Raw genomic sequence first — 12,068 nt, forward strand, 5'->3', positions numbered from 1 at the left:
TCTCAATCAGGAGTACTATTGACCCCCAGAAGATGTTTAGAAATGTCTGGAAACATTTTCATTATCACAGCTGGGGGTAGTGGTAGTAATGTTACTGGGATCTAGTGGGTAGAAGCCAGGAATGCTGCCAAACCTCCAACAGTGCACAGGATAGCCCCCACAACAAAGAGTTAAGATGATAATTGAGGTTGAGAAACCCTGCTTTATACCATCTCACCTCTTTAGGAAAGGCAAACCTAAGAGCAACATTGGGGTAGCATTCCTCGCAGTGTTTGGGCTTTGGGAGAAAAAAAAAAGAATCACAGTCATACCATATTTCGAGATTCTTAAGTGGTTCAGCAGTGTGTTACCAGTTTTTAGACTCCAACAGGCCCCCCCCACACACACACATTCTTACAGGCTAACACTGAGGTTGAATATTTGTAATATTAAATAATGTTCCTACTAACCCTGACAGTGAAATCAAAGAACGGTCTTTTGAGAGAGAAATTCCCTGGTGACAGCGTCATGACATTGGTGGTGACTACCAGCATATCTAAGCTTCCTTTAAATTATTTTGAGCTAATTATATCTGAATTTTTTTGAAATATTTTATATTGTTAGTCTATATTGGTTCCTGGGATATGGAATTACATTAATTTCCCATCGATTATTATAAGTAATACTATATCCTATGTATGCTCTGGTAGCATAGTGCCTAAGGCACTTGACTGCTAACCAGAAGGCTGGTGGTTCAAACCCACCAGCCACTCCTCGGAAGGAAGTTTGGGCAATCTACTTCCATAGTGATACTGCCCCGGAAACCCAAGGAGGGGTCGCTATGAGTCGGGGCCGACTCCATGGCACATAACAACAACAACATGCTTTATAAGTTTTGTGTATTACTTGTTTATAACCCCTCTCACTCATTGCGTTTCAAGACTGAAGACGACTGTATTAGTTTTCTAGGGTTGCCATAACAAATACCATAAACTAGAGGACTTACAGGACAGAAATTTATTTCTGTCTTTCAGTTCTGGAGGCAAGAAATCGTGATTAGGATCTTAGTAGGGCCATCCTTCTCTGAAGGTTCTTGGAGAATATTCTTTTTTATTTCTCCCAATTTCTGGTAGCCCCAGACATTCCTTGACTTGTAACTACAAGTTAATTGTCATCACATAGTGTTCTTCTCTCTTTGTCTCTGTACCTCTTCTCTTTTTATAAGGATGCCACTCATATTGGATTAGGACCCGTCCTACTCCAGTATGCCTCATGTTAACCAGTAGCATCTTCAAAGACTACTTCCAAACAAGATCACGTTTCCCCAGTACCAAGGGCGTCTTATATATGTAGTGCTGCTCTAACAGAAATACCATAAGTGGATGGCTTTAACAAACAAAATGTATTCTTTCACAGTTTAGGATGCTGCCAGTCCATATTCAGGGCACTGACATTTAGGAGAAAGCTTTCTCTCTTTTGGCTCTGGGGAAAGGTCCTTGCCTCCTTTCAATATTTGTGGGCCCAGTGTCTCTTAGAGATCTACATGTGCTTTAGCATCACTCTTCACTTGGGTCTAGGAGGTTTATTCTCAGCTTAGAGACCCTGGGTCCACAGGATATGCTCCACTCCTGGCTCTTCTTTCTGGGGTAGTCAGGTCCCTCCTCTCCTTACTTCTCTCTCCTTTTATCTCTTGTAAGATAAAAAGTGATGCAGGCCACATCCCCAGCGAACACCACTTAATCAGATCAGGGCTGTGACCTGAATAAATGTTTTGTGTCCCACTGTAATTCCCTTAGGAGCTCTGGTGGCGTAGTGCCTAAGGCATTTGACTGCTAACCAGAAGGCTGGTGGTTCAAACCTACCAGCCACTCTGCAGAAGGAAAGCTGGGCAATCTACTTCTGTAAAGATTTACTGCCTCAGAAACCCAAAGGGGGTCGCTATGAGTCAGAGTCGACTTGATGAGTTTGGTTTTGGTGAGTAATCCCCTTACAAAAGATTGGCTGATCACATCAAATCACATCCTGAAGGATTATTACATCATTACATAATTGACACATTACATCATTGCATAACTGCCAAACCACTGAGAATCATAGCCTAGCGAGTTGACATATATATTTTGGGGACACCATTCAACCCATAATAAAAGGTTAGAACTTCATCATATCTTTTGAGGGAGACACAATTCAATCCATAACAACTACTAATCTCTTTACTCTGTACTCTGTCTCAGATGCTATTTTCCTCTTGTTCCCAGCCCACCATTCTGATCATTTTAGTTGTTAAGATTTTAAAAAAAGTATCTCTAACAGCGTCATACTAGTATATGTATGGGGTTGTGTTCCCCCCACCCCCCAAAATAGGGCTGTGTCTTCTCTCCCTGAGGCAGCAATGTTCTCATTTGGAGTAAATGCTTCAAGCATACCAACGTATATATAATGAGAATCTCATACAGAGACCAGAGAGAGAAAAGGACAAAAAGAATATTTGAATAAAGAATGGCCAAAAATGTGACAAATTTGATTAAAAACATTAATGTACAATTGTTGTAGCTCAGTATGTATACTCAAGGTAGGAAGAATTCACAGAGATACACAGCTAGCCACATTATAATCAAAAGAAAAGGGAATATCTGGAAAGCTCCAAGAGAGAAGCAACTCATCATGTATAAGGTCTCCTCAGTAATAGTAACAACTAATTGCTCATCAGAAACCATGGAGATCAGAAGGCAGTGGGATAACGTAGTCTAAAATGTAGAAAGACTGTCCACCAAGAATTCTATGTCCAACAAAACTATCCTTCAAAAATGAAAGAGAAATTAAGTTGTTCTCAAATAAACAAAAATGGAGAGAATTTGTTGCTAGGCCTACTCTACAAGAATTACTGAATGTGTATTTCTTAAAGCTGAGTTAAAAGGATGCTAATCAGTAAGTCAAATCTGTATAAAGAATAACATTAATAAAGAGCACTGGTAAAGGTAAATGTAAGTATAATTGTTGTTGTTTGTAACAAACTTTTTTTTCAGAAAGAAGAGTAGGGAATACTTCTCAATTGTTCTGTGACTAGTATTACCTTCATAACAAAACCAGATGACATTGCAAGAAAAGAAAACTACCAAGAAATATCCCTTAGGAATACAGATGCAAAAACTCAATAAGTACTAGCAAACCAAAGTCAGCAGGATAAAAAGAATTAGATACCATGATGTATTGGGATTTATCCCAGGCATATGAAGCTGTTTCAACATACAAAAAGCAATTCATACACCATTTTAATAAAAGAAAGGACAGAAACCACATGTTTATCTCAATAGATGCAGAAAACATTGACAAAAGCCAACATTCTTTCATGATAAACATCCTCAAACTAGCAATAGAAGAAGACATCCTCAACCTGATAAAAGCATCTATAAAAAGCCTACTGCTAATATATTTAATGATGAAAGATTTAAAGCTGTGCATCTAAAATCAGGAACAAAGCAAGAATATCCTTTCCCACCACTTCTGTTCACTGGAGGTTTAGCCTGGGAAGCTAGGGAGAAAATAAAAAAAGTCATCGAGATTGGAAAGGAAATGTTCAAGCCATATTTATTTGACTGAAGGAAAGAATGAGAAACAACCTGTGGACATTAACATTTCTACTTAAGAATCTTAAGATAAATACTTCTATTCCACAAAATATATTTTTTAAAAGTTAAATAAGATTGGTCCCAAATTATCCCCCAAGAAGCTCCATTATTGACATTTTATGTTGCTGAAAAAAATTCCACATTTCTCTTAACCTTTTTTCCTCTGCCTAAGCCGTTTCTTCCTCTTGACAAAATGGTTGACCTAATCACATAGCTATTCCATTTTATGAATATACTTAAACATATATTATATGATTTGGGACTAGGACATACATTTTCTTGGCAATTATGTTCCTACTAATGTTGTTAAAATTATATTCCACTAGGAGAAGCACACTGGAAGCATGCGAAAGAAAGATCAATGAAAATTGGACTTGATTTCAAAGAGCTAATAATAGATATCAGCTTTGATATGCACCTACTCCTCACTTATTGACTATCTTATTATCCAGCATTTTGTGTTTATGACAGTAGTAAAAAGTCTACTATCTGTTCTGTTTAACGACACACATCTGGCAGTAATGAACAACCAAGATGTGAAGTGAAAATAACTCTGGCTATGATGGTTAAGGTTTTGTGTCAGCTTGGCTGGGCCATGATTCTCACAGGTTATGTAATGATGTGATTGGCAGTCATGTAATAATGCAGTCATTATCCCATTTTGTGATCTGATGTGATCACCATCCATTTTCACATAATGCCAATTTTCACATAACAACCGCGTCTTTGGAACAGAACCTTGTTGATAGGTGAAGAGTGGGTGTATCTGCTGTATGATATATAATATAGATATATTATGTATATATCTATATTTTTATATATATATATATATTATATAGAGATATATCAGCTTTGTTAATCAGTTTCTTGGTAATATTGGTAGATGATTTGCTCCCTAGGGAGTTGAAAATTAGTATTCTTGATTATTTTTCAAAATCTGCTCATTCGTATTTGACTAGTCACTTTCTTGACAATTTAATAAAAAAAACTTGACAGTAGTGCATAATGGGTCTCATAGTTCATACACTATAAAACAAAACATAAATTGTACTAAGTTTTGCCTTTTAAATTTTGAAAAAATGGGATCATTCTTCTAAGTGAGAGTTTGGCTTAGATGCATATGCCATAAGTGTAGGAATGATTATTTTTATTATTGATGATAAATTTATTTTGTTTTTATTCAGAATGATGGCAGTTTTAGTACTTTAGGTGGAATTCGAACTTTTCAGCTTCAGAACTGGAAGCAGAAAGCTATTCGAACTAAGAAAGCAGAATTCATACGCACAGCTGAAAAATTTAAAAATCAGTAAGTATAAAAACATATCTTCAAATGATATAATTAGCCACTTTATGGACCATATAAAATTAATTTTGCTCTACCTCCTCAGTCCTACATTAAATTTTACAGTTCTAGTCACTAGGTTATTGAAGAATGAAACCTGTGAGCACCGGAACTTGAAGGGGACTGCCTTTGTTTTCTGGGTCTGACAGGTTTTCCACTCTTTGACAGAGTACAGACCACTTTTCTGTCACTCTCTATTAAGAATCCTATTTCATAAACACCCAGTCAGTTTTCCTAGGTTCCAGATATCACAGGTTTTACTGTATAAAATCAGGGGAAAATAGGGGGTGTGAAAGGGACAGATACACTAGTATATACTAGTGGCTGCTGAGTGGCACAAATGGGTAAGCGCTTAACTATTAGCTGAAAGGGGATGGTGTGGATCCATCCAGAAGTGCCTCAGTAAAAAGTCCTAGCAGTTGGCTTCCAAACGTCACAATCGTGAAAATGCTGTGGAGCCATTCTGCTCTGCACACGTTGGGCTGCCGTGGATCACAATTGACTCAACAGTAACTAACAACAATATAAAGTTCAGTTTAAGCAGCGTTATTTCAATCTGATTTATTTTTACCAATTTGAATCAGTTATTTCAAGCAAAACAAAACAGCTGTTTCTTCAGATCTCATATTAAATATTAGATTGAATGCATTTTTTACTTTTCAAATGTAGGTAATCCCTTGGTAATGTTTTTGAGTGAACAGTTTCAATGAAAAGTCTGTGTCTTTGGGTTATATTTTTGCAATGGCCTTTTAGTCTCCTTCCCTCAGTTTGTTCTCCACTCGAATTCATCTTGCACATTATGTCCAAGATAATTGAGAAGTTAATTTTTAATGAATATGTATTTTTTCTTTAAATAACCAATAATATTTATTGAATGAGGAATGATAAAAAAAGACTGGAACTCAGAGCATGCCACCTTACCCTTTAGTTGAGAGCTTTTATTAAAAATATTGCTTTGAATTTATACAGTATTGATTTTCCGAAGAACTCAAGAGAGAAGGAGGCTGTTGTAAGAAATGGACTATGGTTGGAAATTAGTGGCAGTTCTGTGTTTAGACATTCCCCCAGTACAAAAGCATCCTGTTTGAATTTTGAAAAATTATTCTGTAATTGAGTTTTCACTGCATGTATATAATACTCACATCTTTAATATTTAGAATTTACAAACATACAGTTATATATTTTGATTTCCAAAGTGCCTTGCCATAGATAGAATTGAACTGCAAATTAGGAGTCCTAGTTTCTGTTTTTCTCCAAGTGGAATAATGCCCACCAAATAGTTAATGTCCATAGATATCAGCAAGCTAGTGGGTATGTCAGTATAGACACTTTGTCTCCCATAGTGACAGTTTTATAGTTCTGAGTAGGATTTCTTCATCTCTTACAGAGTAGTGGAAAAATTCACTGAAAAGAGTACTAGAAAAACCCATTGGAAGAGTGTTACTTCTTTCCAACAATTCTCATTGACTACAAAGAATAAAAAAGCACAATTTGTAATATAGATATTTTAGAAGAGGAAGCAAGGGGAGAATAGAGATATGAAACGAACTTCAGTCTGTATGTCAACTCTGATAGACTGAGAGTGACTGCTGAAGTCCTTGTTGAGGAATGAGAAGCGAGCACATCTAGGCTCTGGTTGGGGTAGGGAAATTAACACGATCAATAGTAATGTCTGCCATGGACACAGGATATGCATGACAGCAAGAAAGTTATGCGCTGCCGCTGCTGGCAGAGTAACAAGCACAGAATTAGAAATATTATTAATGGAGACAAATTAAGTGTAATATTTAAAAAGCATATTTGGGTGAAAGGTGAGATTGGCCCAGGCCACATGTGGCTGCTGCAAGGCTAAGGGAATCATATCTTAGCAAGCTCTTGGTGGGTTTGAACCTCCAGTCTTCTGGTTAGCAGTCAGATGCCTTAGGCACTATGCCACCAGAGCTCCCAGAGATACTCCACCTCTCAGTAAATCTAAGATTAGTGAAGAATTCGAGTATTTATATTAATTTCTGTCTTCTGGGAGAAAGAAAACAAGTGCTGTGGAAATTCATTTCTTTTCCCAACCAAAGAACTTCCTTGATAGTGATTTCTTGTTTTACCCCAGGGTTCAAAGTAGCAATTAGAGTTCCTTGTTAGCAGACTGAATAAACTCCAAAAGAGCAAAGATAAGATGAAAGAAGCTTTGAATTAAATACAGAAGATATCCCTTAAATATACTAAATTTCCTGTCTTTGTACATTTTTTCTCTCTCAAAATTTTTGTTTAGTTAATAATACTAATAGCTTGTATTTCTGTATGGATTTTTCTTTTTTGCTGTATATAGATTTCTCATATACATTATATCATTTGATATTAATAACAGCCTCATTAGGTAGTACATAATGATGATTATTCACATTTTTGTGATGAGGACATTCACACTGGAAGAGATTAAACATCTTGAGAAGGTTACAGAGTTAACAGTTATCTACAATTGAGAGCAATCATTAGCAGTGACAACTGTTTTCCAGCCATAGGAATATTAAGTTGTAACCCATAGTCTTATATATTTTCAGGGCAATCTATGATTCTGTTTTCTTAAACTAACATTTTTTATTTTAAATAATTCAAATTACATATAATTTTAGTTGAACTTCATTTTTGTAATGAATATTTTGACTCCTTAGCCTTATTAATACAAGCAATTGTATTTTGACTCATTACGTGAATTGACCAAATATAAAGTAGTGATTATTATTATTGTCTTCATACTTTAAATAATGTAAAAATATACTTATACCATGTATTTCTTTTCCTGAAGGGTTACTAACTTAGAAAAAGAGAAACACAGTCATTTCTACAACCAAAAGAATGACTTCAAAATTGAGCATAGTGTGCTTGAAGAATTGGAAAATAAATTGATTATCAGCAGGAAAACAGAAAGTAAGTTGAGTTTGTGATGAACTAAAAATCTGTTGAGTCATATAAGGTTATAGTCTTGCTTTTGTGCTTCGTCTTTGTGTATTGATTGTGTTTGTGTATTGTACTGACTTTGTCTAGGTGATCATAAATTTGTCTTTAGGAGTGTTTTTTGGAAGCCCTAAGTGATACAGATAGTTTACAGCTCTGGGCTTTTGACTGAAAGGTTGGCAGTTCAAGCTTGCCTAGAGGCTTCTCAGAAGAAAGGCCTGGCAATCTACTTTTGAAAACAATTAGCCATTGAAAACCCTAGTGAGCACAGTTCTACTCTGACACATATAGGGTCACCATGAGTTGAAATTGACTCTGGCAACTCTGTGTGTGTGTGTGTGTGTGTAAGTTTTTCAGGTCACAATTTAGTTACTCTATTAGATTGTTTTCTATGTATATTTCTTCCAGTTTAATAGGAAAAAGAGGATTTTGTGTTTTGGTTGGCAAACAGTTAATGGTATTGACATTTCTTTAAGAAGAATTGATTTTAAGCTGTTATTAACTAATCAATCCGGCATTGTTGACTGAACCCTGGACTAAGTAAATATCAGTGGGTCTATAGAATCTATATTTGGTGGTACAAAGTGATCAAGTCACATAATTGCTTAAACTTGAATTTTCTTGTCCATGATAAAAAATTACCGTATTTATCTCAGGAAAGCAGTATTGTACATCCAATTAGATAATTCATGAGAAAATATTTTATAGATTATATAGCTTATGTGTTCTGTTGTTTATTTTTATGAATATTAATCACTGTCAACAGTGCTAAATGTTGGCCTTAAGAATTATGTGAGAATACCTTGTTTCATTGTAGAATTAAATGTCTGTTGCAAAATCCTTATGTTACAATAACAAACTACTTAGAAATGCTTTAAGATCAACTAAATAAGCTTTTTGAAACTTATTATGTAGAGATTATTTTATTTAGGATACCCTTTAAAACCAATTAAAAGAGGTTTCCTATTTTTTTTTTTCCCCCCAGGTTGTAAGATTGCATTATTTTAAAATCATCTTTTAATTGTCAGGTAGACTCACCCAGGTAGAATTCATACTACATTCTGCTATCATTATGACACTTGTATGTAAACTTAATATGAATTAAAAATCTCACAGAAATTCTAGAACAATCAACCATACAAGATCAAAAAGGCACTGTTTGCTCAGGGATACAGCTCAGGAGACATGAAAGGATAGGAAAGAAGAAGAAAGGGAAATGGTAAACACAGGGAGGAAGTGGGAAGAGTTGTTACATTGTAGGGATTGCAGTGAATGTCACAAAACAAAATGTGTATGAATTTTTTAATAGAAAACCAATTTGCTCTGTAAACTTTAACCCAAATCACAATTTAAAAAAAAAAAAGAGAGAGAGAAACTTAATATGAATTCAAAATTTCTAGTTCTATACACTCTTTGGTTCATAGAAAAATCTGTTGTTGTTGTTATGTGCCATAGAGTCGGACCTGACTCATAGCGACCCCTCCTTGGATTTCCAAGGCAGTATCACTATGGAAGTAGATTGCCCAACCTTCCTTCCGAAGAGTGGCTGGTGGATTTGAACCACCAGCCTTCTGGTTAGCAGTCAAGTGCCCTAGGCACTATGCTACCAGAGATATCCTTAATTTAATACTTCCTAATTTAGGAGCTCTGGTAGCATAGTGCCTAAGGCACTTGACTGCTAACCAGAAGGCTGGCGGTTCAAACCCACCAGCTACTCCTTGGAAGGAAGATGGGGCAATCTACTTCATAGTGATACTGCCTGGGAAACCTAAGGAGGGGTTGCTATGAGTCAGGGTTAACTCGATGGCACGTAACAACAACAACAATTTTCCTCAGTTCTTTTGTAAATAGCTGGCAAAAGGCTGACTTTACTTTTAGTCGTGAGATTTAGGAGTGTGTCTCCATTTAGCACAGTTTTAGGTTATTTGATTTGCCCATTTTTAAGGTACCTTTGTTATTACCTTTTTATTTCCCTCTGTTCTACAGCTTAGGAGCTCTGGTAGTGTAGTGCCTAAGACATTTGACTGCTAACTAGAAGGCTAGTGGTTCAAACCCACCAGCCACTCCTCGGAAGGAAGATTGGGCAATCTACTTCCATAGTGATACCGCCTCGGAAACCCAAGGTGGGGTCACTACGAGTCAGATCCTACTCGATGGCAATGAGTTTTTAGTTTGAGTTCTACAGCTTAGCCTCCTTCTATTAGCACTTAGTATTTGTCTTATCTAGGAGATGAAAGAATCTGTTAGTATAAGGACATATATATTTCCCCCTTTACAAATAGTAAAATCATAATGCCACAATATTAGCCTACATTTATGTAATATTGTACTTACATTATTTGCCTATATACAGTGTCAGTTCCAAATATATAACTAAAATTAAAAAGATTGCTATATTTTTACACAAATAACATGTGCCTTCTATATTAGTTTGCCAATTGCACCCTTCCCCTGTGTTTGTAAACACATGTTGCTGATTTTTGTTAAAGCAACATGTAAAAAATAAATAAATAAAACTGGCACAGCAGTGCCAAAATAGAGATATTTGCCCTATTGTTTTACCACTGTAGCTCATCAAACTTTGGCAAAAACGAAACAACAAAAACATTTTCCTAATTAGTTAACTTTACTAGAAAAATGTCTTGACCTAAAGTTCCAACAGTGACTTGCAGTCCTCTATGCTGGAGGTAAAGTTTTTACTTTAATAAATAATAGAACAAACCAAAGTTCAGAGGTCCCAGCCTATAGGTAAACTTTTAAAAAAACATTTCTTTTAGGAACTTTTGGACAGAGCAGTTTTGTTCTCTATTGTTATTAGTGAAACAAAAAAGTTGCAAAAATGAAAAAGGGGGTGCATGAATTAAGAAATCAAAGGTGAGAAAATAATACCATTACACGCATTCCCTGGGTTATGAATGTCTGACGTATGTACAAACCCGTAATTATGAACCAACTACTGTAAAACCTATTACATTAAAAATTTGAGGTACATACAATTGTTGGTAATAACAAATGGTGCTACTTTGCAACATGCATGAACATATTATTATTACTGTATCATTATGTTAGTTACGTTTCAGTGTATCTGGAAGTGTTTCTTTAATGTTTTTTATGCATAGAGAGGTAAAGTATATGTTATATACTAAGACTCTGGTAGCATAGTGCCTAAGGCCTTTGACTGCTAACCAGAAGGCTGGCAGTTCAAACCCACCAGCCACTCCTAGGAAGGAAAGTTGGGCAATCTACTTTCCTAGTGATACCGCCTTGGAAACCCAAGGAGGGGTCACTATGAGTCGTCGGACAGGCACATAACAACAAAACAAACATTTAACTAACTGTTAGATACAAACTATACCTAATTGTTTCAGTTTACATACAAATTTGACTTAAAGACAGACTTAGGAATGGAACTCGCTTGTAAACTGGGCACTGTCTGTTTATGAATATATATTTGTATGAATGTAAATATATATGTTGTTGCTGTTGTTATGTGCCATCGAGTCACACCTGACTCATAACGACCCCTCTTTGGGTTTCCGAGGTAGTATCACTATGGAAGTAGATTGCCCAACCTTCCTTCCGAGGAGTTGCTGGTGGGTTTGAACTACCAGCCTTCTGGTTAGCAGTCAAGTGCCTTAGGCACTATGCTACTAGAGCTCCTATAAATATATATAGTGTTAGACTAATAATTTTAATAAATAATAAAATAAGATTATTACTTCAGGAAAAAAAAAAACCTTAAAGAAGAATCTAATCTTTCTGCTGCTGCTAAGATCTGAAAATATCTTTGAGACCCTCATTTAATTTTTAGACTTTTATTGTGGCTTATCATTTTATTTCAAACTGGTCCTTTGATTGACCTTAGCAGCCTGGGCATAGATAACCACTGAATGGCACCTGAGGCAGCTCCTTACAAGCCATGACAATGATTCCAGTCAGGATCACCAAACCATTTCAGAAGATGTTGTTTGACAAAATTAATTCTCAAATGGAAGCTTGTCAGTATTCATAGAATTAATATTGATCAGACAGTTTTAATACTCTGCTGAAAGTGAGGATGACTTAAGGAACCTACTGATGAAGGTTGAAGAATACAGTCTGCAGTATGGATTACATCTCAACATAAAGAAAACAAAAATCCTCACAACTGGACCAATGAGCAGCATCAC

The 12,068-nt window shown here is 35.9% G+C and overlaps 1 protein-coding gene across 1 annotated transcript in view; it reads left to right on the forward strand.

Annotated features, from left to right (window-relative positions):
- CCDC112 (coiled-coil domain containing 112) overlaps positions 1-12,068 on the forward strand; it is a 31,949-nt gene that overhangs the window by 6,313 nt on the left and 13,568 nt on the right. The window contains exons 2-3 of the mRNA XM_007954530.1: positions 4,793-4,914; positions 7,751-7,872. Coding sequence (XP_007952721.1) covers positions 4,793-4,914; positions 7,751-7,872 — 244 coding nt within the window. The remainder of the gene's footprint in view (positions 1-4,792; positions 4,915-7,750; positions 7,873-12,068) is intronic.

This window comes from Orycteropus afer, unplaced genomic scaffold (genome assembly GCF_000298275.1).
Source record: "Orycteropus afer afer isolate SDZICR_OR568_19922 unplaced genomic scaffold, OryAfe1.0 scaffold00464, whole genome shotgun sequence".
NCBI lineage: Eukaryota > Metazoa > Chordata > Mammalia > Tubulidentata > Orycteropodidae > Orycteropus > Orycteropus afer.